This window comes from Pholis gunnellus (assembly GCF_910591455.1).
Source record: "Pholis gunnellus genome assembly, chromosome: 7".
Lineage (NCBI taxonomy): Eukaryota > Metazoa > Chordata > Actinopteri > Perciformes > Pholidae > Pholis > Pholis gunnellus.
In genome coordinates this window covers 14,594,973-14,622,377 of record NC_136533.1, presented here as the reverse complement: position 1 = coordinate 14,622,377, position 27,405 = coordinate 14,594,973, and the positions used below count along the sequence as shown (strand labels likewise).

At 41.4% G+C, this 27,405-nt stretch overlaps 1 protein-coding gene across 1 annotated transcript in view; it reads left to right on the top strand.

The window, feature by feature from the left end:
* Window positions 1-27,405, top strand: part of shank3a (SH3 and multiple ankyrin repeat domains 3a) — a gene marked incomplete at both ends in the record, with an annotated part of 132,065 nt that overhangs the window by 53,707 nt on the left and 50,953 nt on the right. Inside the window, 8 exons of the mRNA XM_079163546.1 lie at window positions 653-820; window positions 3,421-3,537; window positions 10,782-10,859; window positions 11,361-11,427; window positions 12,369-12,598; window positions 12,807-12,976; window positions 22,068-22,249; window positions 22,673-22,696. Of these exons, the coding sequence (XP_079019672.1) occupies window positions 653-820; window positions 3,421-3,537; window positions 10,782-10,859; window positions 11,361-11,427; window positions 12,369-12,598; window positions 12,807-12,976; window positions 22,068-22,249; window positions 22,673-22,696 (1,036 nt within the window). The remainder of the gene's footprint in view (window positions 1-652; window positions 821-3,420; window positions 3,538-10,781; window positions 10,860-11,360; window positions 11,428-12,368; window positions 12,599-12,806; window positions 12,977-22,067; window positions 22,250-22,672; window positions 22,697-27,405) is intronic.

Sequence of the window (27,405 nt, the reverse complement as noted above, 5' to 3'; positions counted from 1 at the left end):
CAACACCAATTGCTTGCTTGCAAACGGAGCGCTTGCAGGTAGGCAATCTCTGGCAGAGGAGGCTTGAGCAATTCAGTACAGAGGGTGCTTGAACAATTACTAAATATGTGAGGATTAACATGCCCCCTTTGAATGGGCTGGCGTATTCATTGAATGGCCTTGTATGTGTCCGGTTTGAGGAGGCTTGTATCCTAAATGAAAGGATTTACATGAGTCATATAATTGATTTCCTGTTGAGCCAGAACTGTTGAAAATGGAATTGGTTATTTCCGCTCAGTCATTGGCGTTGTCCAAATATTCAGTGTCAGTGGGCCGTGTAATATACATAAGCCGCCGCTGCTGTTGGTATAGTATGTCTTCAAAAGGTCATGCTTATTTCTCCAAATAAAATTAATAAATTGTTTATTTTCTAATTATTGTATACATGTCCTACAGCACAAGAATGCTTCTAATCACTGACTGAATGATTACTTTGCTGAGATTTTTTCTTGAGATAGCATTTACTTAGTATTAATAACATATATATATGTATATATATATACATATATATATATAGACCTACTGGGCTTATTGACCATCACATTGTGACTCAGGACTGTATGAAGTAATTAAAGCATTATTCCCCCCCCTAACCTTCGTCGTATCCCACTAGACGCTGTTGGACTTGGGTGCATCACCTGACTATAAAGACAGTAGGGGGTTGACTCCTCTCTACCACAGCTCGATGGTAGGAGGAGACCCCTACTGCTGTGAGCTGCTGCTGCATGATCATGCACAGGTTGGATGTGTGGATGAGAATGGCTGGCAGGAGATACACCAGGTAATACACGCACACACACACACACACACACACAGAACAGTGATGGGTTGTGTGCAGAATACAAATGTTGGTGCAGGGTAAGAGGTCTTGTCTGGTTTTCAGAGTTTCATTGAATTGATTTTTGTGTTTCCCTCAGTTTGAGAATTTATATTGTGGTGGTTGAGTCCCTTGGGGGGGTTATGGGCTGGTCCAGTATGAGGGATCGGACATTTACCACTTTGGCACTTTCAACTGCATTTCCAAGCGGAGATACATACAAACACAAACATTTGTAAATGTATGTGGGTTGAGTGCTCAAATACATTTTTAATCTACAAAACCGCTACTGATTCAGTACTGTTAAACTACCATTGCGCGACCACCAACACCTATACATGTAATATACACACACCCACACATATTGAATGCTCATTTACTCAGAAATATGCAGTGCGCCAGCACAAATACTGAAGACTACTTAAATATCATGAGCTATATACGTATGTGTTTCTATACTTCGTGAAGTAGAGGCCTCCAGAAATAAGGAGTTACTGGGATACAGTTACTCATGCTAATGTTGCTGCAGCTGTATCTAAACCAGTGTCTGGCAGTGCAAATAGGGGTGTCCATCTGTGTTAAGCGTAGAAATAGGTTCTTGACCTACGAAGAGCAAACGTGGCATAATGTGTGCATTTTACACTCATACCGCCTCAAGGCATGCCCTGCTCTGTAAACATAATGGAGGCTAGTGCCTACATGCTGTTTTTGTTTGTGTCAGGTCTTTTTAGCTTCTATCTGTGTAGTGACAGACAGACACTGGAGGACTGTGCTTTAAATGGGACCAAAGAGAAAGCTGTGGGACTCATCACCTCTGTTGCTCACACTGAATATCAATAAGTGCAGAGGAGATTACATTACATTACAGTCATTTAGCAGACGCTTTTATCCAAAGCGACTTACAATTCAGATTGTATCACATTCATACACGTAGGCACAGCTACAGGAGCAATTTTGGGGTTAAATGTCTTGCTCAAGGACACATCGACATGCGACTAGCCGGGGATTCAACTGCCGCTCCTCTGATTGAAGGACGGCCCTGCTATCCACTTAGCCACAGTCGCCTGAGATGTTGAATGGCAACATTTTACTCTTGAGGAAATAGGGGAATCAACCTTCTTTAGTCTTTTCTAGAAAAAGAAAATGTATCATCAATATTTTAATCACAGGAGATAACACCACATAAATATAATGACTAATTTGAGGTGAGTATAGAAACCCAACTCTACAATATCCTGCTGCCATAATAACACATCATTGACAGCTATACTATCTATAATATCACCACAAACTGGTCCTCTAATACCACGACCAACACTGCTAAAATGGTTTTGTGAAGCCGACTTGGAGCAGAGAATTTCTGTAAAGAAAATACGAAAACGTTCTTGCATGACGCCCAGTGATGTCTTTGCTTTGGGCTTATAAACCATTTCTGTCCTCCATTCTGCTGAAGTGTGTTCAGGTACTACCGTGGGAGCGATGCAGAGCAGCGTTTGTTTGTTGAAAAGTGTTCCTTTTTAGTTTGAAGATACAGTAAAGGTTTAAGTGGAAGCATATATGGTATTTCAATGCTGTATCAGATCGTGGTTTTTGTGTTTATAAAAGCATTCAAGATACTGTACAATAAATCCAAACACCCCTCAGCCCTACACATTTTCTCCCCATTTTATTTATTTCACCTCCTTCCTCTCGTCTCCCCCTTTTTCTATGTCCTTTCCAGCATTAGTATTCTAGAGGTATATATCGTGTACAATAGGATGCACTGCTGAAGGTCTGATAACCAACAACAATCCCAGCATCATTTGTGTGCTGTCTCACTGCTGTCACACACTCTTAGCGAGACAGAACACGGGAGGGAGAGAACAATTGCTGGGAAGAGTTGGTGTGCTTCTTTCAATGACACAGGACAAAACCCCGGAGTAGAAGGGAAAGAAGAGCGAGGAGATGGATAGAGATTAGATGAAAAGTGTATTGCTCCGAGTTATGTGAAACGAAGAAGCAGAAAAAAGCATAACTCTTGTCAGAATAATTCCAACTCACAGATTTGGCCTCAGGTGATACAAACAAGTTTCTCTCTTGCTTTTAGAGACTGTTAAAAGCATGTGTGAGGAGAATTAGCCCAAGGGAAAACAAAGGAAAAATATTCAATAGTAACATTTCTGAGGTGTTTGGGCTGCCTTTTATATTTGAGAGTATTCAAGCTGTTCCACTCTAATCACTGCTCCAACTGTATTTTGTGGCAAAAGGAAGAGGTACATTGGGCTATATTAAAATATAATATAATAAAGTAATACATTAAAAGCACCAGTTTTCACCTTTTCTTCATCGTGACTGCCCACCTCACAAAACACTGTCCTATTGACTCAGTTGGATAAGTTGCACATTCCTTTTACTTTTTGCCTTTGTCACACCTCGATACAACAAATATGAAGCGCCATACTGCTCATGTATATTTTTTCAGAGACAATGTATGATGGCTCCCTTTTGACTTTGTAAGTAAACTAGAATTTGTTTTGTAAATAAAGTAAATGATTATGTGATTATGTGTGATTATGTCCTTTCAGGCATGCCGCTATGGCCACGTGCAACACCTGGAACACCTGCTGTTCTACGGAGCTGACATGAGCGCCCAGAATGCATCTGGAAACACTGCACTGCACGTGTGTGCTCTCTACAACCAGGTACCAGTTATTAAAATAAATATGCTTGTGTGCGAGAGAGCTTTCTGTGGAATTACATTCATATTGGTTAGATGTGCGATGCACGATTTACATCCAATGCCAATGTTCAGTGCCAATGCAAGAGAAAGTGTCTTACTTACATAGCATGGCGAAATGGCTGTTTGATGCGTTTACCTTAGTGGCCAGGGCTCACATCCCGTCTGAAAGTCTGTTGGATTTCTTAAATACAGTAATTAACAATGACCACAATCTTTCCCTCAACTTACCCAAGAGAGCTTAGGAGCCTAAACTTACTGACTTACTTGTGCTTATCGCTCCTTTTCATGGATCATAGGCTGTTGACCACCAGGTCAAGAGTCTCCTGTCCTGAGCGTTCCTTTATAGCTGTTTCCATGTCAGGCCGCTCTGCTTGATTTCAGTCTCGAGGTCCCTTCGCTAGGTGATCTTGGGCCGGCCTCTTTTTCTTGTGCCTTTTGGGTGCCATCTGGTGATGCTGGCATTGGTGCCATTGGTGCTGATGGTATCCGGATCCACCTCAGGCAGCTGTTGATGAATGTTTGGACTGTCGTCAATGTGGTCTTGGTTGACCACCACGTCTCTGATCCGTAGAGTAGTAGTAGTGTAGTTGTGGCTAAACTTACCTTAACCATACCTCAGCCATACTGAGGTAACATGAATATTGTCTCTGTTCTGGAGAGTCATCCAGTATCAATGCTCTGTTTGGTGAGTGGGTTGTTGTTTGCATCTGTGAATTGTAGCATCTGTGTGTGAGCATTACGTGCGTTTGTAAGTGTGCATACACACTTGTGTGTACTTGAGTAGCATTCTGAAGCAGAGGTATCCTTTACCTGGTTATTTGTATTTGTTGCCTGTTATGATAATGGACTGAAAGGGGAGATTGAAGAGAAGTGGTCCAAGTGGGAGTGTGGCACCAAAGATCAGAGATATTTCTATCATGTGGGTTTTCATCATAGATTAATGCACTCTGTCTGCTGCAATTTGGATGAAAGCAGCAAACAGTGTTTTGTTGTAGTTTATCATTTTTTGATGCTCTGCATTTGAAATGCCTCTGATACCTGAGGGAGTATCGGTGCCAGGCTGGGACTGTGTGCAGTTGTACAGTTATTATTAAGCTGTCTTCATAAGGATCAATGATTAGCTTTGATTCTTTGTATTATAATGACTGAATCAAGCTTTCATTCTTTACTACACACAGAGGACCTTGGTCTATATTTTTAAAGGGTAAGGCTGAAAAAGTTTTTAGCAAATGTCCTCTTGAATATACACAATATATCCACACAGAAATAAATTTAAAAAATGAAAAAAATGTGTGCATTAACAACCAATTGGTGCCCTGGAGAATATTTATGGCGGCAGAAAGGTGTTATTTGGCACTGACGCGTAATAAGCTAAAGCGCCTATGTTCATGGTAATGAACATCAACCAGTGCAACAATCATGTTTTTTTTAATAGTTGTAAGACAAAAATAAATGTCTATAGCACAGAGGATGATGCCATATCAGGCTCTGGTTACACAGGCAGTACTTTTTTCAATCGGCTAAATTCATCTTCATTTTGCTCTCTTCATAGGATTTGTTGGAAATAAGAAAAATATAGAACATTTCCAGCCTTATTCTTTTAGCCACAACAATTTTGAAATACGAATGATTGTGTTCTGTCTCTATCCGGAGAGTTACATGAGGACACTGTGAGACAGGAGCGGTGGAAACCAGCACACTCCTGGGAAAATGATTAGTGTTGTCCTGGTTGGTTAGAGGCTACATGAGAAACGTGTAACTGGGCGTTCTGGAACTCGTTTCCTTCATCGGAAAAAGAGATTAGTGCTCAGTTCATAAACATTAAATGAGCACTTTACTTCATTAACAAGTGAAAAATGTGTGTGTTTGTGTGTGTTTGTGTGTGTTTGTGTGTGTATGTTTGCATGTTGTAATTGGAACTATGTATTCCAGTCATGAGGAATGACCTGCTTCAACTGGACTGGAACACCATAGTCTCATGAGAGTGAGAGACAGAGTGTGTGTGTGTGATGGTGTGTGTGTGTGTGTGTGTGTGTGTGTGTGTGTGTGTGTGTGTGTGTGTGTGTGTGTGTGTGTGTGTGTGTGTGTGTGTGTGTGTGTGTGTGTGTGTATATGTATTTCACCATGGGGTTTTGGAAGCACAGCATCAAAACGTAACACATGCTGTTCGTAACACATCCACGTGACTAAAGTCACTACATGTTAAAATTCTCAGTGAAGGGAGGGCCAGGAGTTGTTGTGTGTGTGTGTGCGTATGTGTGTAGAGCAGGAGTGGATATAATAGAAGAGAAATGGATACATTTAGTTTAATTTACAGTTACTTGTACAACTTCTTGTAAGTTTTCAGTCTAGTAATGGATATGCTCCCAGCTCGTGTGTGCTTCCGCTGCTAAGGATGAGTGTTCGGACGCCACGTTGAGCTGATTGATCACAGAAACGATTTCTCTTAGCATGGTTCAAACCAACTCCAAACGGGCTCGGATGCTTGTGTACCATTACAGAAAGAAAAAGGCTGTCTTCTTTTTCTCACAAAATAATCAAGAAGAACCGATAAGAGTATCGATAAGGAACCTAAACGATTAGCATTATTGCTAATAGTACGAGTATCTATAACATCCTAACGATACCCATCCCCACCGGGAGTAGTTCGATGGCGAAGATCAATATATCCATGTGGAGAGAGAAAAGAAAGGGAGTCAGAAAGAGGTTCAGAAGGTAAGAGAGAGTGGATGAATGGCAAGATAACATAATCGGCAGCAACAGCCAAAGCCTGATCAATGCTCCCGTTGCGGGGGTCTGGCTGGCCATTAACATTTACTGACTGGGCTTTTAGCTTGGCACAAGTGATCAGCAGCAGTGAATGACGGCAGGGTAGGGGTCTTTTACCTGGCAGACAGATCCATGGGAGCTGGTTGGATAAACGATTGAGAAAGGACACAGTAGGTACTATAGTGGCAACAGGGGACAACACTGATGAGTGAAATTAAAGAGAGGTTGTGCAAAACACATACAGAACTCTTCAAACCAGATAAATGTAATCTTGGGGACAACTCTTTAATAAGCTGTATAGAGGAAGTATCACTGTATTCTATGCTACAGTACTTGTATTATGCTGTTGTTGTATACAATAATGAGGACGATTTCATCCCGAAATCGTGCTTCTTATGTGCTTTAGATTTTAGTCACAATCCAATGTAAAAACGAGCTTAACTTTCAGTGGAGGATGCCAAATCTGCTTCAAATCTAATGAGAGAAGAATCCTCAACTGTATAAACATGGCGGTGAGAGGTACCATCTGTCACACTCTTTACACATGACTGACCCACGTCATTACTGTAAAGTACTTGACTTAGCTCACTGTGTATTCCTGTGTAGAAAATGTAATCACATCTAGCAAACCATGGTGAGGACTACTGGAAAGGTTTTCTTAATGAATTCCTATAGGAAGCTTTGGAGAGAAGAGCAAGACAGATGGCCCACACTGTAATTGGCCTTTGCGCGTGCGTGCGTGCGTGTGTGTGTGTAAAAGAGTGTACAATGTCTCTAAATGACACATATTCAAGAATTCAGCTGTTGAGCGTCATTCATTTGATTATTTAAGAAGGTAACAGTGTTGACATCAATACAAGACACAAAAACAATGAAACCGGCTTGGTATCTTGTAAAATGCACGCAAAGGGAGCGATTCAGGTGTGCCAGATGGGCTTTGCGTGTAACCCTTAGACCAGTGGTTCCTAAAGTGGGTGCAGAAGCATTGTTAACACATCTGTCATGGAGGTTATGTTTTCAGTTTGCTTTGTTGTGTTTGTCAGCAGAAATATGAAAAAAACGTTGGCCCTATTTTCATGAAACTTGGTGGAATGGTGTCGAATGGGTCGACTTTGAAACGGTTTGGCCTTGGCAGAGGTCTGCACTCTCCATGTGCGCTTCTAGTTTATACTATGCGTTTCAACACATTCAAAAACCTTCAAATATACGTTTGAAAAGCTATCAAAACAGGAGAAAAAAGCAACAAATATCAAAATCACTATCTTAAAAACCAACATGCACAGGCTACTCTTATGCCACTGCTACCCGACATGCTACTGACTCACGGTTGCTGGTCGTCATAATAACAAAACACACTTTCCAGCTGGGAGGTTTTTCAGGAGCTCAGTAGTCTGAAAAATAGTGAACAGCAGAGCAAGTGATGGAAAGTTTTGACACTGTAAACAGAGCTCAAAGAAATGCTGCTCTCAACACTGTCGGAGAGGACTGAATCTGAGCCGCACAACAAAACTAAAATCAGTCTCACGGTTTGGCTAACGGCTGAAGAGAAAGAAGTTTTTTGGCTGCTTTTGGAAGACGGATATCCATCATCGCATTCACTGTGGTATTACACGTCCCCAATGTGATATGTGTGATGTAGCTCTCTTATCTCTGGTATACATGACAACACGGCAAGAAACTGCCTGTCAGTTGAGTCGAAACTGAAGGTTCTCATACCCCAAGAAGAATCATGCAACCTTTTTTGTTTTGTTTTGTCTGTCCTTGTACACCTTAAATATAAGCTAATTTTAGTCTTAAAGAAAATGAAAGAAATGCATTCAACATATGTCCTTACATATGTATTCAATTGTATTCATAATATTTCATATAAACCTGTTAAAGCCAATGTGTACATGTATTAATTTTATTGGGGGTTAGGCTACACTCATTTTGTCAACCGTGTAGCACAGTAGACTGTGATGTATGCATGCATGCATGTGTGTGTGTGTGTATGTGAATACATTGTACATGCAACTGTATAATGTATGGGTGATTAGCAATTAGCTAAGGCTAAGCTAACAGTCATAAACGATTATCTAAATAGGTTTTTAGATGTTTTAGACCCTTAGCAGTTGTATGGGCTATTAGCAGCAAGAGTAATCATGCATTATTCATAACACCTGCTCCATTTACAAACACCCCCATGTTCAGCATACATGGACCTACATGGAGGCTTGCACAGGTTTTCAGTGCCCCAGTTGGCACCATGGTCCTTATACACCCTGCTCAGTTCAGGCACAGCACCCATAGCTCCCATCTACGTGTCTTACCAGAAGAGGGTGCCACAGTGCATCAGCGTTAACCTCATACAGTATCTGGTATAATACAAGAGTGGTTCATCAGTATACACCCAGCTTGATGAGTTAAATCCCATGGACGGTATTAACGAAACCATATGTTGAATTCATTTATGCGAGCATGTTCTTTAGTGTGTGACTCAGTAATGACTGGAGTCACCAGAGCCATTGCGCTGATTGTAGAGCCAGGCTAGTCCTGCTAATTCTGCTATCAGTGTTAAATTACATATCGACCCTCAGCCAGTCAGCACATGGACACATAACCATGTCTATCAATCTACAATTGGACTTTTCTTTTGCCAGAGGGGCCTGTGCTCATTTACACACACAACACTATATGTACTAGTCTGACACACAAGAGAGATATACATTGTGTGGTTGTGAACTATTGAGGATGTCTGTTTTGTGCTTGTTGGAATGTGTTCCTTCTATTAAAGGAATCCTAGCCTATGTTTTCATACCTTCATGTATCTTTTAGTTAGAATTTAGCCATTGTTTTGCCATCAGACTCTACGTTGAATGCCTTTTATAATAACCATTGTCTTACTACACTCACTTGCAATCTTAAATGACATGTACAGGGCCTCTTTTTCATTTCCTGCTCTCTTTTTCTGTTTCTTGTAACTAAAAGATGTAAAATGATACAAACTAGTGCTGGATTTTATTAGCTATACAATATCATGGTCGCTGTGCATTGGGTGAAATGATTGTTATTACATAGTAATAGTGCATTGTTTTCACCAATGCCTTAAAGCCTTTGTTTGTATCAGTTTGAATGGGAATCATGTCTACAAGTAGATTCACAATTGCACAATTCAAGTATAATGTTTTTCTACCGTTGGCTTCAAAAATGCCTTAACTCATTGTGGCAGGGGATTTTCCACAACAGGGAGATGTTAGCTGTCAAGTAGCTTTTGTTTGCATTTGTCATTAGCGAGGACATTATTCTGAATCAGTAGTTTGTACCGGACAGTACACAACATTGGTGTGGTGGATACTGAAATCCATTGTTGCAAATAGACAGCCGTTGCATCAGCACCATGTAGCTTTAATGTCATCTGAGAATCTGAACAGTGGTAATTTGAAATTGTGTGTTCAGGGCTTCATTTTTAGCTCGAGCATTCCTGTAGTTCTCTTAGGTGTTTGCTATGAATGCTTGAATTATTCTGTATGTTTGCCAAAAACTGGGTGCAGTATCCAATGAGAATGCATGGTAAACCGGAGGTTGGGTGGGGAGGAAGAGAAGCCACGGACACACACATGCATTGTATTAATAATGTAATAGTCGTCATCATGAATTACTTTGAATTAAATGCAGTGAGAAAATATATCATCATCAAGAGTTCAGTTGCACCCTGTAGTGATACTATAGTTATTTGAATGTCAAGTTCACAACACAAACCACAACTCCCCGCCGTCTGTTGTTTTTACAATCAGACGGAGGAAGGTTAATATTAAAATCAATCAATGCTGCAATTATGTAATTCAGTCTTAGATTTTGTCCGGGTGATACCATTTTTTAAGATGTCTTTAGTTTCTGCTCTGTCACGTTTATATGGGAACGGTCTGGCACAAAAAATGTGTTGTGGTGTGAGTAGCTCAGCAAATATCTTCAAAGTCTTGTACTGGAGTCTTATGAGATATATGTGTGTGAGTACGTTAAGAGAGAGAGAAAGAAAGAGAAAGCAGTGTTGGCACTGACATTGATTGATTGATTGACATCACGGGTAGGAAAAAGGGAGTTATTTAAAAAGCAATATTTCACTAATTTCTTCACTCTATAATTATAAATCTTCAAATGTAGACAGCAATCACTTCCAGTACAACTCTGCTGTTAGAACCAGAAAAGTGTCCATATTTGAACAAAGATAGTCTTTCATTAACTCATCATGAAATGTTCATTAAACCACCCCTATATTCCAAACCTACATCATCTTAATGTTAGGTAGGTTGTGGAGATAACAACATGCATGGCACAAGGACTTTTCAAAGGGCATCCTTGTTCATTCTACACTGCCTGTTCATTATCATAATTGCATATCAAAAACGATGACACTTTAAAGTCCTAGCCAAACATATACATCTCTCTGTTGTCATTCAGGATAGCTGTGCACGAGTTATCCTGTTCCGGGGGGCCAATAAGGAGATAAAAAACTACAACAGCCAGACCGCCTTTCAGGTATGTGTGGTATCCAAGAACCACTGCATGTTACCGTGCGTGTATTATCATATCGTACACCTTGCTGCTAGATTGAATCATTGATTGCTATTAAAAACTTAAGCAGCGTAACAGCACCCACCCGCTGCTGACTTACCGTCGCGGTCTGTTTCTGATTTTCAGCCTTTCTGGCTGATGAAGTCCATGTGAAATTGACACTGACACATCCTGTGCACATCAAAGTTAATTTGTTTGTACATAAGGCAGGCTGTTCCACACAGCGCCCAGAACATTGCCACACGTACAGATGTTACACATCTACCACAACAAAGGACAAAATGTGTGAAACATTTATTAGGAGAGTGAGCGAAATAAAAAGATAGGATGTATTTATATTCATTTATTTTTGTGAGTTGTTTGATTTCAATTTTTTCATTGAAATAAATGGAGCTGTTCTTCCCTCTCTGTCCCATGTGTTTCCCCCTTTCCCTTCCCTTTACTCTACTCTATCCCCACCTCCAGGTGGCTATTATAGCAGGAAACTTTGATCTGGCTGAAATCATAAAGGTCCACAAAGTATCGGATATTGGTAAGTTGACAGCAGTGGTAGTATTTCACCAACCTACCTCAGTCTTTTATAGGTTTAAACATGAAGGTAGTGTCAGGGAGACGTCAGACTGAAGAATGTCTGAGTGTCGATAGGGGAGAGGCTCACGGAAAGTGATTACAGGTTATATACAGAAGTGAAAATGGAATGGAAATGGAAGGGATGTGGAGAAGGTTTCAGGGATTTATTGGATCCATGCTGAGTTGAGCGTTTTCTTTTTGTGACATGTACATACAGGAAAACTCTGCCATCTAGTGTAGACAGGATATAATACCCCTATTTTGACACTGTCAAATGTTCAAATATTTAATACCCTTTAACAATCAATTTTAAATGGGAATCATATGTGATGTTTGTAATGTATGCTTCTCTAAATTTGAATGATAATTTTGCCACTTCATCATCACACTTTAGATACACGTTACCAAGCCAGTGTGCTCGTATGTGTGAACTTAAACACATTGTTTATCATTTTATGAAGAGAATACTTAATTCACAGCTACTTGAAAATATCCACTGATGCCGTTATCAAACTACCAAACTTCTTTCCTTTATCTGTATTTGGTTCAATCATTCTTCAGTAATAAATATTAAAATATGATAATTATATGTAATATAATTTAGAAGATTCACTAGGAGCTAGCATGATACACTATTCTCATCTCTAAGGCTTTGCTGCAGTACCATCAATACCAGATGTATGGTATCACTTAATCCGTGTGTAAAAGTATGCGTATAGATTATAGCTGCGTAAATATGTTGCAAATTAAACGGAATCAAGTTTGAAACGAAAATTGAGTGACCTTGTGCGGATTTGAAGTTATTTCCCCATCAATCCATTCTGTTTGTTGTGTTTGCTACAGTAGCTCCACGTGATAAGTTGAGTCTGTAAAGAGTTCCTCTCTGTCTCTTTCTCCTCTCAGTGCCTTTCAGGGAGACCCCCTCCTACACCAACCGTCGACGTGTGACGTCTGGCCCCCTGCCCTCGCCACGTTCCTTGCTTCGCTCTGCGAGTGACAACAACCTGAACGGGGACCACGATCACATCCGCGGTCAGGCCCCGAGAGAAATTCGTGGCCGTCAGGGTCACTCCCCTGTCCCTTCACTGCGCAGTCTGCCGGCTTTTGGGCAGCAGCACAGCAGCCTTGGAGAGGTAAGACGGAGCTAGTGAGGCTCTGCAGGTGTGTTTGAATTTGTTATACATGTGTGTGTGTGGGTGTGTAGGTGTGTGTGGAGGTGTGTGTGGGCATGCACATTTTAACATTTTAACATTTCGAGTAGACGGAAAAAGTGAAGGAAGAAATTACAATGTTGTACACGTGCTGCATATGATACTCACCTCTTCTTCTGCTCTGTGTCAGAGCCGTCATGGAGAGATCCCTGACAGCAGTCTCCAGAGTACGGGCAGCTCCAGATCCTCCCATTCCCGTTCGCCATCGCTACATCACATGCATGACGAGGACAGGCCGGTTCCCAGAAGGTCCCACAGCCACGGCTACCCTCACGGACACGGCCATCGTGGAAGACTCAGGTCCGTCAGATTTCAAAGTCATGAGATAAGATCACATAAGACAGGATAAGATCAGATAATCCTTTATTAATATGTGTAGCACTACAGCTGCAAGGAAGCTAGTGCAACAAAAAAAATGGCATCAGCAAAAAACAAAACAGGTAGAATAAATAAGTAATTATACAGTAAAGATATTAAGAATAAGGAAACCTTAAAATTAACAAAAACTTAAATGAGATATAACATCAAATCAAATGTTGATATTGCACAGAATATTGATATTGCACAGTGGTATACATTGATATTGCACATTAATGAATGAATTGATAGATTGCGTTTTTTGGTATGTGTGGTCTATTGGGAGCAGTGTTGATTGTGAGTCTGACAGCAGCAGGAAGGAAGGATCTGCATTATCTCTCCTTTACACACCGCGGCTGAAGCAGCCTGTCACTGAAGGAGCTGCCCAGTGCTGTCATACGGTCTTTCTAGTTTCTCTGATTTCTCAACTTAACTTAGTTTTTCACGGTTTTGTAAAGAAGCAAATCTCTCTCTTTATGTTCCTAATTCATGTCTCACACTTACCAGCCTTGGCAGTTATTCACTTTAAATAGATGATCTGTGATTGACCTTGTGATTAAACACCTACTGTGATATTTAAACCACATTTCAAAAAAGCAAAAAGTGCCACGTGATGTGTCTGAATCACTTGTTAGTCACCAGGCAGCATTCTCCGTCTTATTCCATCTGCTAGCGTCTGCTACTGGTGATAAACATGACATAACATCAATCGGTGCAAAATCGTATTTATTTATTCATGCATCAATCCCAGGCACAGAAAGGCGTTTCCTGTTGAAACTGTGCTTGCAACCAACCCAGGAAAGTAATCTGTATGAAGCATAACCTAGGAATTGAATCTGAAAATGTTCAGATAATTGCATTTGGTGTAGCGGTTGTGTGGCCCGTGCTCCTATCAGGGTATGAGGACAATGATCAGTGGCATGGTGTGTGTCTGGCAGCCGTGTTTATGTAACAAGCTAGGATGAAATACTGCATTTGTGCTGCTGGGAGGACGGAGGGCACACTTCAAATCTCCGTGTGTGTTTGTTGCTGTGTTTGTATGCGAGGGCATGTATGTATAGCCACTTGAATATAGCAATGTGCATGGGTGTTTTCACAGTTCAGAGATAGACAGATGGAAAGTGGCTAATAATGATCACATTGGGGACCAATTGAAGGCTGCCAAGCTGTGAATATGTTTGTCGGTTTGTGTGTGAGAGATTGAGAGACAGCGGACACATTCTGAAATTAGAGCTCGATAGATACATAAATCCACAGATGTAGTGTGGTGTGCTGGAACACATCTCCTCCCTTGTACATCGAACCATTAGACAAACCGAACAGTAAACTAGGGCTCTGATCACATCTCGGAGCGATAGATTTAAGAGGTTTACTGACACTTTGTTTGTTAAGCTTTTTATTATGATCATATGTCAGAGCAAGATCACCGATGTACAGCACACACCTAGTGTGGGTCCTGGATGCCACACACTGTGTGTGTGTGTGTGTGTGTGTGTGTGTGTGTGTGTGTGTGTGTGTGTGTGTGTGTGTGTGTGTGTGTGTGAGAGTGAGAGTGAACCAGTCTGATGTCTGGCAGGGGAATTGCATTACAGACACAGCTCTAGCCATACTCCCGTCTCCTTCTAATTCTCTGCTGTCACTTTACTCAATCCATCACAGACTTCCTCTCTCTCTCTCTCTCTCTCTCTCCCTCCCCCTCTCATTCTGTCATTCATACACAGACAAACACATGCACACAGTGCCATTAATCTACTGTATGGTTTGCAGGCAGAGAGCAGTCAACATCCTTTATTAGATCATGTAACATGCACACAACATCACACCGCATAGAAACTAAAGCTCTGAAGTGTGTGTGTGCCGCCTCTCTTTTTTATCAAATGTTCTGCCCCATTTATGGTGACAAACTAAGTGCATCCTATTCTGCTCTATCTGGCTCTACATTGGCATTAACCTTCACTGACAGAGAAACGTATCTTTTGCTCATTGTCATTGTGCTCATTTTCTACAAGGTTGATGGAACAGAGTGCACAGAAAAGAAAAGAAAAAAGATAGTATGGTTAGAATGTCTGCTGTGTCCTGCTCTAAATGGCTTTCTGTAAACAGGGGAGTTGAGACTCTTTTGCATTACCCTGCCTTACACTAAGTAGTAAAGTGAGGTGAGTGTATAAAAAGCCCAAAACGAGCAGCTGCTCTCCATGGCCTGAACCTGCACCCAAGTGGGACTGATGCTGTCCTTGATTACTTTCCCTCTAATCTTTCTCCCTCCCCATCTCTGTTTCTCTCTCTGACCTTCTGTTTATGCCGATGGTTTCACTAGAGGCATTATGGGTACCAGGGGAGTGTGAAATTAGTTTGGCCGGTCAACAGTCCGCCCGACGGCAGACTCCAGCAAGTTCCTGTGGAACTCACCATCACTTCCTTCTTGTGGCACTTGTGCAGTGCTGCCAGGGTTCAATAGCTTGGTCCAGGCTTTAGCAGGGATTTTAGATGGACACAATAGTAAAAACACAGTTAGGTCAGCTTAATTAGGACTATAGATCACATTACAAAAACAAGCATGTGGTTATGACAATCACTCCAGCTAATGCAGTTGACAATATAATAAGACATGACACTGGGTGATGATATTTTGTTTAGAACAAAGCAAGTTTGCTTGTGTCATAAGAGGTTAATTGGCTACTTACCATGATGTGCTGTCAATTCAAAGAGATAATTAATCATCAAGAGCATTCTGTCTTGACAGTGTCAGTGTCTGAAATTCTGATATTGAGATGTGCACCTTAGGACCTACCCATCAGTCTTGGTTTGGAAGAACAGCTCTGAAGCTAAATAAATAAATATTATGTTACAGAGCAGGGGATAAACAACTATTGTCTTTTCCATTTACACGTTGTCGCTTTTGTTTCAGTTTTCCTAGAACAGCAGAGAATGTGTGAACACAGAATTCACTTCCTTTGTAATTGTTATAGTGATTATTAGTGTGATCAGTTTTTGCCAGTATATATTAACTTTGAAAACAATTATTACATAACATCTGACTGGTTTGGGCAAGAGATATGTAAGTCTTTTTCTAAAAGTCGCGTTTATTAAAGCGTTTTCAGCACAGGTTCTGTTAAATCCCCACACAGCGGGCCATTGGTTGGACAAATGTTTGAACATGTTGTCATGTAAGGTGGTTGTGGTAGCTATTGGTGCCATTGAGCAAGAAACTGGCATTACCTGCTTATTTGCTGTATCCTGACCCATCATGATGAATTATGGCATGAATAAAGGCAACAAGCCCAACATGCGGGTGTCACGTTACCGTCCCCCTTTAAATTCTTTGTTTGTTGCTGTTCTCCTCACCTCTCCCTCTTTCTTTGCATTAGTTACACAAGTTGCTGTTGGTGTGTAGATTACACATGGCGTGTTAACACAGCCAGAGGGCTGAGCTGCACAGAGAAGAAAGGAGGACAGGAAGAGGAGGAGGAGAAGAAGAGTTGAGCTTCTTCTGCTTCACCTGTGGAGAATCCACATCAAAGGAGGACACAGTGGCATTGGTCTTTGGTTATCTTAATTTGTGTCAGAGGGTGATGCTGATAGGCTAAAGTTAATCTATTTTGCATTTTATCCTCTGTCTTTGTTTAAAACACCGATGCTCTCTGCACTGACCTGGCCACACACAATAAATGAACACAATACAATCGGGTCATGCAGTATAAAGCCCCTCATAAGTGTTACAGCAATTTACAATAATATCATGCACAATATATAAAACTGACTCTAAGAATTTAGCATTTCTGAATGCATCAAACAATGTGGATATGGATTACAAATAGTAGAGTCTCCCCCGATTGTGTAACCGTAACATGCCAGTAGTTTAGGTACCTTAACCCCTCTTAAGAATCTTCTGCCACTCATTGCGGTCCGGGTCGTGGGAGCAGTAGAATAACATGGTGGATTTGATGTCCCTCTTGCCAGCCACATCCTCAGGCTCTTCCTGAAGGATTTTGAGGCGTTCCCAGGCCAGATTGGATGTGTAATCCACCGAGTGTGTTATGTGTCTGCCTTGAGGTCTCCTTCAGTTTGATGTGCCCATGCGGGTTTTTACTTTGAGCTCCTTATGCATATCTAAGCCCTTCACCTTTTCCCTGAGGGTGAGCCCAGAGACCCTGTGAGATCCAGAGCTTATGGCCATAAGTGACGGTTAGAATGTAGATACACTTAGAGCCTTGCCTTTAGGCTCAGCTCTCTCTTCACCATGACAGTCCAGTAGAACCTCGCTCGTGAGCCAGACCACAAGTTAATTCCTTCAGTTTGATTGGGAGTGAATTGTTTATGACTCTCTTCAAGCTGTAGTCAAGCACTGGATGGCTCAGAGCAAGGCCCTAGTTCCCCATATTCCCTCCGCACACCCTTAGGGACTTTCTCAGAAGTCTTCGTCAAGTTCATTAAGCACTTAGAGCCTTTTGGAGCCTCCAAACGCCTTTTCAACAGTCTATAGAAATCGTCTCAGTTGCTACATAAAGATAGACAGTGTAAATGCTATCCGAGCCATGAGACTATAGTTTGGTCATTAAAAAGCTGAGTAGGGAACACTTTCCTTACACCATTCACATAGAAATGTTTTTTAATACAGTAAATCAGAACAAATGCACATGCAAAAAAGTGTAGAGCAAATATTTTAGTGTCGAGAATATTGGACTGAAAAAGACACCAAGGCATACTGATGTCAGTTTTGGCTAATTAGTTTGTTTATTCTTAGGTTACATGTTGATCACACCAATTGAATCCTTCTTCTATTTCCACAGTCCCTTTGAAGCATAGGCTGTCCATGTAGAAACAGATTTGCTGTTCACAACCTGAATATGCCCAATGAGTCCTCATGACACTTCCACCTTGATAGCCATAAACACTCCCACATTGCACGAGGACGAATGGGACAGCACATATTCATTCAAGTGCAGCGAAACAAGGGCAGACAGATGATCATTAGGATGCAAAATGTGATGAGGATTATGACTTTGTTTATAATGTGCTCATCTCACCTTAGAGAGCTGTGCTATTTGAGCCAGATAAAAAAAAAGCCTGAGAAGACAGAGCAGTCATGTGTGAAAATGCTACAATGAAGCAGCTTATTTTGATAGCATCTTTGTAAATGACATTTTGTGACATTTGCAGTTGCATCTTCAGAGCGATGTAGGCAGTTCATAGATTTTGACTACAAACTGAGACAGCTGGACTCATTATTGAGCTGTTTAAATGTTAACCTGTCTTTAGTGGTCTCATTGATCCTAATCAAGCATCTGATAGCTGGCATGCCCAGGTTTATTTTTTAATTGAGACTTCTGATAAGGGCCACATATCTAAAATAATCTCAAATTTGATCCAATCTCGAAAAGACTGATAAAAAGGTGAAAGGCATGTAATAAGATGCACATGTTTGCTCTTGATTTTGCACAAAAATCTCCCTCAAAAACCCATCAACTGATTTGTTCTAGATATATATCTACGAAAACTGAACAGTTTGTTTAAATTAGCTCCATTCTGAGTGCTACTATAAAAACCAAATAACTTTTGGTGAAACCAAACAACAAATTCATGTTTCAAAGATACAGTTAATGAAACATTGATATTTGCAACTTATTTTATTTGCTATCCCTTTATTAGCATGAAGAATAAAATAATATTGGGTCAAGGTCACGGTTATCTGTATAAGCTGAAATACAGCTACCTCATTCAACAGCTGTATAGTGCTGAAATGAGAATATAGGCAGAAAATAGTCCGTTGGGACAATAATCTGTGTATTTTAAGGCCAATGATATATGACAATTGACTTGTTATGGAGATCCGAGTGCATATTATTGACTACTGATCAGTGCATTTGTTGGCTACATTTTATTTCCTTTTATTGACAGTTGCCATCGTTACAGAGGAAGGGCTGGTGTCCTAGGAAACCATGGTGCTTTTGTAATATACTGCATTATAACTTTGTGTGTGTGCGTGTGTGTGTGTGCATGCATGCAATGTATCCTTCATCTGTATCTTGTAGAAGCTACTTATAATGAGGCAGAGTGAAAGAGGCGGAAAGAGAAAAAAGATACAACAAAGAAGAGTAAGCAAGAAAAGAAGCTGTTGGAAATCTAGCAGAAAACGGTGAATCATGTCATCATGCAAAATTCATCTACCAAGTGTTATGTTTAAAATTGTAACACCAATGCTCATTGGTTGAAAAATAAAGTAGATATTGCGCTGAAATGAAATTGATGTATTGATCTAGAGTACTTTTTCATATCCAGTTTTCAACAGGACTATGAAAATAGGCATGAAACCCTTGCACAAATCATCAAAAGATGCAACTCTGGAGAAAGGCAAGAACATTGAGTATTTGTCGTGTCCCTCTTGAATGCAGATGAGAAATAAATTAAAGATACTAAACAGTTTTTTAAAGCTTCCTTTAAAGAAGAGTCATGCTCTTTGCTCTCATTTGGTCTAATTTCAAAGTAACTGTACAAAGCTTTCTGGTAGACCCTTCCAACTGTATTACAGCCAGAGAGGATATGTAATAATGGAGAAGTGCAGTCTGAGATATTACCAACCTGTGAGCAAACTATAACATTAATTCTTATAATGGTAAGAGTTAAAGAGCATCCTACGGAAATTGCTTTCACAATAGAAATGGTCAAATCTTACATGGTAAATGTAAAGAGGGAAGATATTGGATTCTAGAAATGTGATCAAATTAATAAAAGACATTTAGGCATATCACATTTCATAGATTTGGATGTTTTGGAATTTCTGATTATCTATGGCAAAAGTCGTTCAGTATTTTTATAAAAAATGTTGAAGTGCAGCTGCCAATTTAAGCCTCATACTGTGAAACACAAACTGATCATTAAAGACGAGATAACAGCAGTAACCACCCCCTCCCTTCTGTCTGACACATCGATAACATGTCTACCCGACCGTCATCAGCGCAACTGCAGGGAGCAGCTGAGGTCAAGCTGTGTACATAATCTTACAGTAGGTGTATGGCGTGGCAGAGGTATTTGAGTGGCGATTTGAGTCATTGAAATAGATATAATTTAAGGGATCTAATTTTTTTGTCACTTTGACATAGTCCCATTTCCCTGCTTCTCTTCGCTGTGTGCTGCTGGTGTTCAGTGCCGGGGCTCAGGCATTAACATGCGGCAGCTATCCAGTCCCCTCAGTCCCTGCGGTAATTGGAAAGCCGTCAGCAAGTCGTTGTTTCGATGGAGAGGGGGGGGCAGAGAAAGAGTGGCTGTGTGAGATGGGGAGAGCCAGAAAAGCAATAGAGTTGGGGAAAGAAAGAGACAAACAAGGCTTGATATGAGGAAAGCGGTAGACAAACAAATGGGGAAAGGAGGTTAAAGGGCACCTGAGGCTAGAATCAGGTAAATGAAAGAATGATGGCCATAAAGTGACTGATACAACGTGCCGGGGGAGGAACTGAAAGAGGTTGAAATGTGCATTGACAGGGATGAAGGGGTTTAGAGATTTCTAGTCTTTAAAGGACAACATCAAAGTCCTGTTCATAATCAAGTTGTAATATACACTAGCTCACTCTCATGCTAATTGTAGATCAGATTAACAAGAGTGTATTGTATTAAATATGATTAATATGTATGTATTACATGGGTTTCTCATGTACGTTAAAATATGCTCGAGGGAAATCTTTGACAACGCAAGCAGCAGAATGATGCTGAAGGCAACTTACACCGTGGTGGCAAGGTACTGTAGTGATGAATGGAGACCAGGCGGAGCTCTGCCGCTGCTGTATTAGAATGAACCGCCAGAGAGAGAATGAAGAAGGGGGAGAGAGTGAAGATGCAATGCGAAGAAATGTTGAGGAGGAGAGGGATAAGAGGGGGATTTGGAAGTGAGAGAATGAAAGAAACAAGGAGGGGATTCAAGGCAAAGGGAAAGAGGGAGGAGCGACAATTAAACCAAATGGGCTGGAGCTTTTTGCCCCCCGCCCCACTGCACACAAGCACACACACACACACACACACACACACGTACATACTCGCACAGCCTGCCTCAGGGAGCCATGGCGCATGCACGCTTGCAGGCAGACAGGCAGCAGGAGATCAATCGTGCTTTGGGACTAGTGTGTGTATGTGAGTGTCAGCGATGTGTTAGCATCATGCTGGTGGTGGCGTATGCCATGCTAGCGGAGGTGCAATGTTAGCAGGAGTGGAGGGGGCTGTCTGTGTATGTGCCTGTGCGCACGGCTAGAATGCACATAGAGGGCTTGTGGTGTGTGAGCGAGCCGTCAAAGGGTAGGGGAGCCGCGAAGAGCAGCAGCAGCAGCAGCAGCAGCAGCAGCATTGTCAGAGTGTGTGTGAGTGTGAGTGAGCGAGCGTTTGCGTGTGAGGGGTGGAGGGGAGAGGAGAGGCAGACGCGGCGGGACTCCCAGGAGAAGGAGCGGGAGTCGGGGAGCAGACCCAGCCTCTCTCCTCCACAGCAGGAGTACCAGGACTCAAGGACGAGGCAGGAGCTGTAACCCAGCTTGGAGTAGCTGGGACTGGGGACAGACAGGGATCTCTCTCCTCTCTCTGGAGGGGGGCTTCTTCTGGAGCCCCAACTCAGGATGTGTTTGACTGATGGGGGCTTTCAGACGGATCTGACAGACCCACACAGAGACGGAAACAGTGCAGTCCCTCTTATCGTCAAACATTTTTGCTTCCACCTCGTTTAGGATACGAGGAAGAGGGGAGTGAAAGGAGGAGAGGGTAAAAGGGAGCAAAAAGGGTATTGTCTGTGCTACTGAAGAAGGAAGAGAGGGAATAAGAGGAGGAGGAGAGAGTGGTTGGGAGGAGTGTACTCTCCTCTCATGACTCTCCCATTGAACACTGACTATTAACTGTTGATCGACAGGCACTTGGACTTGTTAATGAATCCCTCCCTGGCCAGCGTAACAACCAGGGGGTGTCACCAGGTTGCTGTCCCGCTGACAACCATGTCGGTGACCACAGGCTTCAGTTACCAGCTCCCTGGAATCACCACAGTAACATATGTGTTTGTTTACAGCCCTGGCTCAGTGCAGAGAGACCCAAGCCCCCCTCATCACACGCCTCCAGCACTGACGGGCCCCCGTGGGCCCAAACGGAAACTCTACAGTGCTGTCCCGGGACGTACCTTCATTGTGGTCAAGCCCTACACGCCACAAGGGGAGGGAGAGATCCAACTCAACCGTGGAGAGAGGGTCAAAGGTAGGTTGTCTGCTCATGTCCGTGTACATGTTTTATCACCTTACATAACCTAACTCTGTAACTCCTACTTCTGGACTCCACTGCTGTTAATATACTGTATTTCATCACTGCTAGTTGTGTGTCGGATGTCATGTACAGTTTGTGGCTACATGTGGCTCTCATGACTTTCAGTGCTGGATTAGTTGCAGGATAAAAGAGCAGACATTCCTGTGCTTTTATACGTCTCGGATACAGAGCACGCCATTACTTCACTAATCATTCAACCTGGAAGTCATTTCCGTGTTGTTTGAGCTTGACATTGTGAATTGTCATTTCATCCGTTTGTAAAGGTGCTGTTTTCTGCTTTACACAGAGGTGCAGCGGCTTTGCTTTCATGTGTTTGTGTGTGTGTGCTTTTGTCTCTCCATCCACGCTTCACTCAAGACTATGACTGTAATGACGTAGAAGGTAAACTCCATAATATTCTTCTCACCCTGTATCTCTCCCATACACCTCAGTGTGTCGACTCTATGCCTACAGTGTAGCAATTAGTTCCTGGCCCTGTTTGAATCCACTTGAGATATGTGTGCAATCTCAGTATAAATCTGTGATTACTTCAAGGAGAGGGCATGCAAATTCAAACAGGTCCCGTGTGCTGTTGGTTGTGGGTATGCATACACCCCCTCTGTCCTTCTTCCCCCTGAACGTATAACTGCTTTGGTCCCTCCTCTTATCACCTGTCCACAGAGACCCAGCTTCACATTGACCCCACACCCTACATCCTGCCACTTCACATACATCACCATGGATCAAACCCACATTAGCCTCATGGAAACAGTTCCCTCATGTTCTCAGTAAGGCCGGAGAGAGAGAGAGAGAGAGCGGTCACACTCACGCTGAGACCTCTCATGTTCCTTTCAGATCTACAGAGGCACAGGAAGTCCAGATTAAGGGTCAATTTGGAATTTCAATTTGGATTTTTTGCAAACAACCACACACACAAATATTTGGATCGGCACTAGTCTAAACCCACTCACAAGAACCCTTCTCTCTGCCTGGATACATACTGAAGTGTTCCTACCTGTTCCTACAGTAGATCTTTCTTCTCTTCCAGCTTCTCTGACCTTAAAAACATTTACTAATAGCCCTCCTCCTGTATGCTTTGATGTCCCGTCTTTATAGTGTTGTGTCTGTTTTATGGAAACACAGCTGCCATTTACACAGGAATTATTAACACAGATGATGAACAATTCAAACTCAGCAATTCAGACTCATGTCTTTGCCAAACAAAACCAAATGATACAGCATCGTCTGACACAGTGATGCATACTGATGTTGACACAAATGTTATCGGAAATGTGATGACTCAACAGCAACCAGTATGCCTCTATCTACTGAATGGATCTGCTGTCACTGGCTTTTCTGTCGGTGCAGCTGAATCCATAACCCTGCCACTAATGTGAACACACAGTATTTTGCTGTTCTTTCATGTTGGCCATGCAGGAAACAAGCTTCCAGTCGCATGGCTGCCAGCACCATGGCCCAGCCAAGTAAACCATCTGGCTGTGATATGCAACACTGACCATCATAGCCATTACTGTGTTGCATTCACTATGCTTCTGTAGTCCTGGGATAGAGACTGAGAAATACGTCACTGGTGTCAACTGGTTGTTGAACATCTTAAAGCCCAGGCAGTTCAGGTTCTATGTGTACGGTTTGTTAATTAAGGTAACCAAGTTCTGTTTACTGCATGTAATCCTAGCAGGAAATGACCAGTCCTCCTCGTGCACAGGGAGGCTAGGCCCCGAGAAGCCACTTCCCCTAGGGATGGATGACCCTTGGTTTGATACATAATGCATTTCATCTAATCTGCATTCATAAATGGATGAGTTGCTAATAGTAATAGGGCCCATTTGCAATGGAGGACAAGAGGCGGCAAGGCAAATGAAAGAGAGAGGAGACGATAGGAGGATTCATTTATTTATCTTTTCCTTTCTCATCCTCCTGAATAAGGTGACGAGCTAATCAAAAACATCTACACCTTAAGCACCTGAAGTGAATATCCATAGAATTATTTGTACCTTGAATCTTACCCTGATACTGCTTCAGACTAAATTGATGATTCAGTTATCGTTAGATAATTAGCCTCTATAACCCCCCCAAACACACACACACACACATATATACTGTATATACACAGTCACTCATCTCTGTCTTCTGGTTACTGTCCTCACACCCTTGTTAATCACCAGCCATACCAGAGGGGCAACTTTATGATGAGATCAGACTGGGTAAATCTCACTAAATGATTTTCTGGTTGTGTGTGTGTGTGTGTGTGTGTGTGTGTGTGTTTGTGTGTGTGCCGTGTGTTAGCACCTATGCTTATAAGCATTAGCATAAATGTCTATTAGCTCACCTGTTAGTAGGACAGATTGGTGGCCTGTTGGGGCAAGGACTATTGTATGCTGTGCAGGGAAAGATGTGTCGCCCCATGTATTTTAATGAAGACCATTGGTTTTGTTCTAGCACATTCCTTGTCAAGTTCCTTGTTGACAGCTTAGCCTTTTTTAAACAAAAGTTAAGAAGTGCACAATAAAAGGATTTCTTGATTTCTTTTTTGTAGAGCTGGATGACTATCTGGACTCGGATGGTAAATAGCGTACTAGCAAGGCTTCACGAAGCACTTTGTTTCGAAGTCTTGATATTCTGATGATTAGTTGGCTGTTGCTTACTGCAAGATATTCATCCCAATTTGAGTAGAAAATGTCTCAAAATGTAATAAGAGCAAGCTATTTAACCAGCTTCATTTTACAGCTAAAGAGTGCTTTTAAATTCCAAACCCCTTTTTAAGGAAACTGAAGGGTCAATTATTGATTGCTTGTTAAACAGCATTTCTGTGTTTTTGCAGTGTACAAAAGCCAACTAAAATGAAAAACTCCTGTTAGTCATTTCCTGTTAAGCTTCCCCATAAAAATGATCAGAAATATCCAGTATGTAATCTACACTGTAGCAGTATGGAGGTATATTGATGACAAAATATTTGGGAGAGTGCAAAGCAAATTCTAAGTGCTAGTCAGTCTGCAGGTCAGAACCCACAGGCACAGACTCATAAGAGCCAATCAAAAGATCTGAACGTGAAATTCTGATCATGTGCACGCTCGTTTCTGAGACTGCTTTGTCCATTTTTTTGTATCTGTTTTGGAAGCTTTTACCCACTTGAGATTAAGTTCAGCCAAAGGCTGGCAATTCAACTGGTCCCCGTATTTATTCATAATGGTCGGTTGTATTTGTGCCACACCTATTCAGAAAATAATGTCATTCTGAATTTAGCCACAGTTCCAGCTTCAAGATTCTAACCTTTTTATTCTCTATCACATAACGAAAGAACATCGTTTTAGGCTTAAAAACATAAAAACAGACACCCATGAAAGACACCCATGAACTTGCATTAAAACACAAACAAATGTTCGTAATAGTAGTATTATTATTTTCTGTTTGAACCATTGTTTTTTTAAAATCCTACATAGAGTTGGATCACAGTAAACCCAACCACTGCCTGTGAGGCTCATCAGATTTCTTCAGGCATTATTCAGCTGGTGACAATGGGCCTCACTCAAATGTTTTTCTTATCATGGTTCTAATAACTTTCTCTGCTAAAATTAAAAAACTGACAAAAAAAACTAAAAATATATCTACATCTGGATCTGAAAAATCACACGAGTTAACACACACACTTTAATTAAAAAGCTGGTAAATACTTTTTAATTAAATTGACTATCAAAATAACTCTACCATAATTACTTACTTTACATAATACATTTGCGAACAATTTATATGTGATTTTAGTCATTTAGTGTTAATGCATTTAGATTTTTGCTGGTGATTAAAGAATGCCACTGTCCCGACTTTTATTCTGAAACTAGAGGGAAGGGTTAACAGGATGACCCTTCACTTCCAGGTCAAATAGAACAGGTGACTCTCTGGTCTCAGTCTAAGTGTGCGCTCAGGGGAGTCGGAGTGTCAAATGTGAGCGTACAGCTTTGATCATTACGAGTGTGAGAATAACTATTCCTGCTCAAATATATATAATATACAATTCTTTATGTTCAAATCATCTGTTAAACCCACAATGTTTTCATTCCTCGCCCTCTCAAACGTTGACTTGCATACTGTGTAGAACTCTACTGTGTTTTTTGCTCTCTCATATATTTTGTAACCTACAGTATGTTGTGGTGGGATAGTAGTAACTTAATTGTAGATAGCAATAACTATATTTAGGTTTGAATTAATGTGTTTACTTGTATTGTTTACAGTAATAAAGTATTATTATATGCCTCATAGCTGACTTCCAGTATAATGAAGACGATGACGATTATGCCACTGACATTAATGATGATGATGATGATGAACATGAAGGTAAAATGAATATTTTTGTTTTTAATTTTGAGAGAAGGATGACAATGTGGTTAAAACTGTAAATCATCAAGGAGAACGTTCTGCTACCACAAATAAATGATGTGAACGTCGCAGGTTTGTGTAGTGACTTCAGTGACTGAGAATCTTTATGCATATTTTCAATTTCACAATTTTGATCTACAGTGTGAACCAATCGGAAAAAAGACTTATAGGGTTCTCAAAATTATCATGTGATTCCACATTTTCATCCTTCATTTTCACTTAGACTTGCACAAGATGCACATATTTACCCCCATGGACAACAGTAGATGGGCTTCAAATGTGTGCTTAGTTTCAATGCCTGAATCAAATGCCACAGTACTGTAGTGTCCCCATGAGCATGTGTTTTAGCCAATCAGTTTCTCCTCCACGATGAAGAGCTGCTTTACTCAGTGATTGTCAGTCCATTGGTCTGCTGTCTGAAATCAATGTCTCTAGACAGCCTTCGTCTAGACAAACAGCCCCGCTGTCCGCGATTTAACAGGGTCGTCCACATCCAGCTCTCCAAGCAGACTCTTAGTCTCATGTAATGAGATGTTTGTCCTTCTTCACTCACTGACTGCCACTAGACCACAAAACTAGCTTGCACTTGGTATCATTGGCTGTTTGAAGATTTGTGTGTGTCTGCTTATGACAGTTCAAAGAAATGGATGGTAACAAGATGATCAGATTTTGTGGTCTTTCTGTGTGCACATGTGTGTATCTGGTCACAGCTGTGTGTG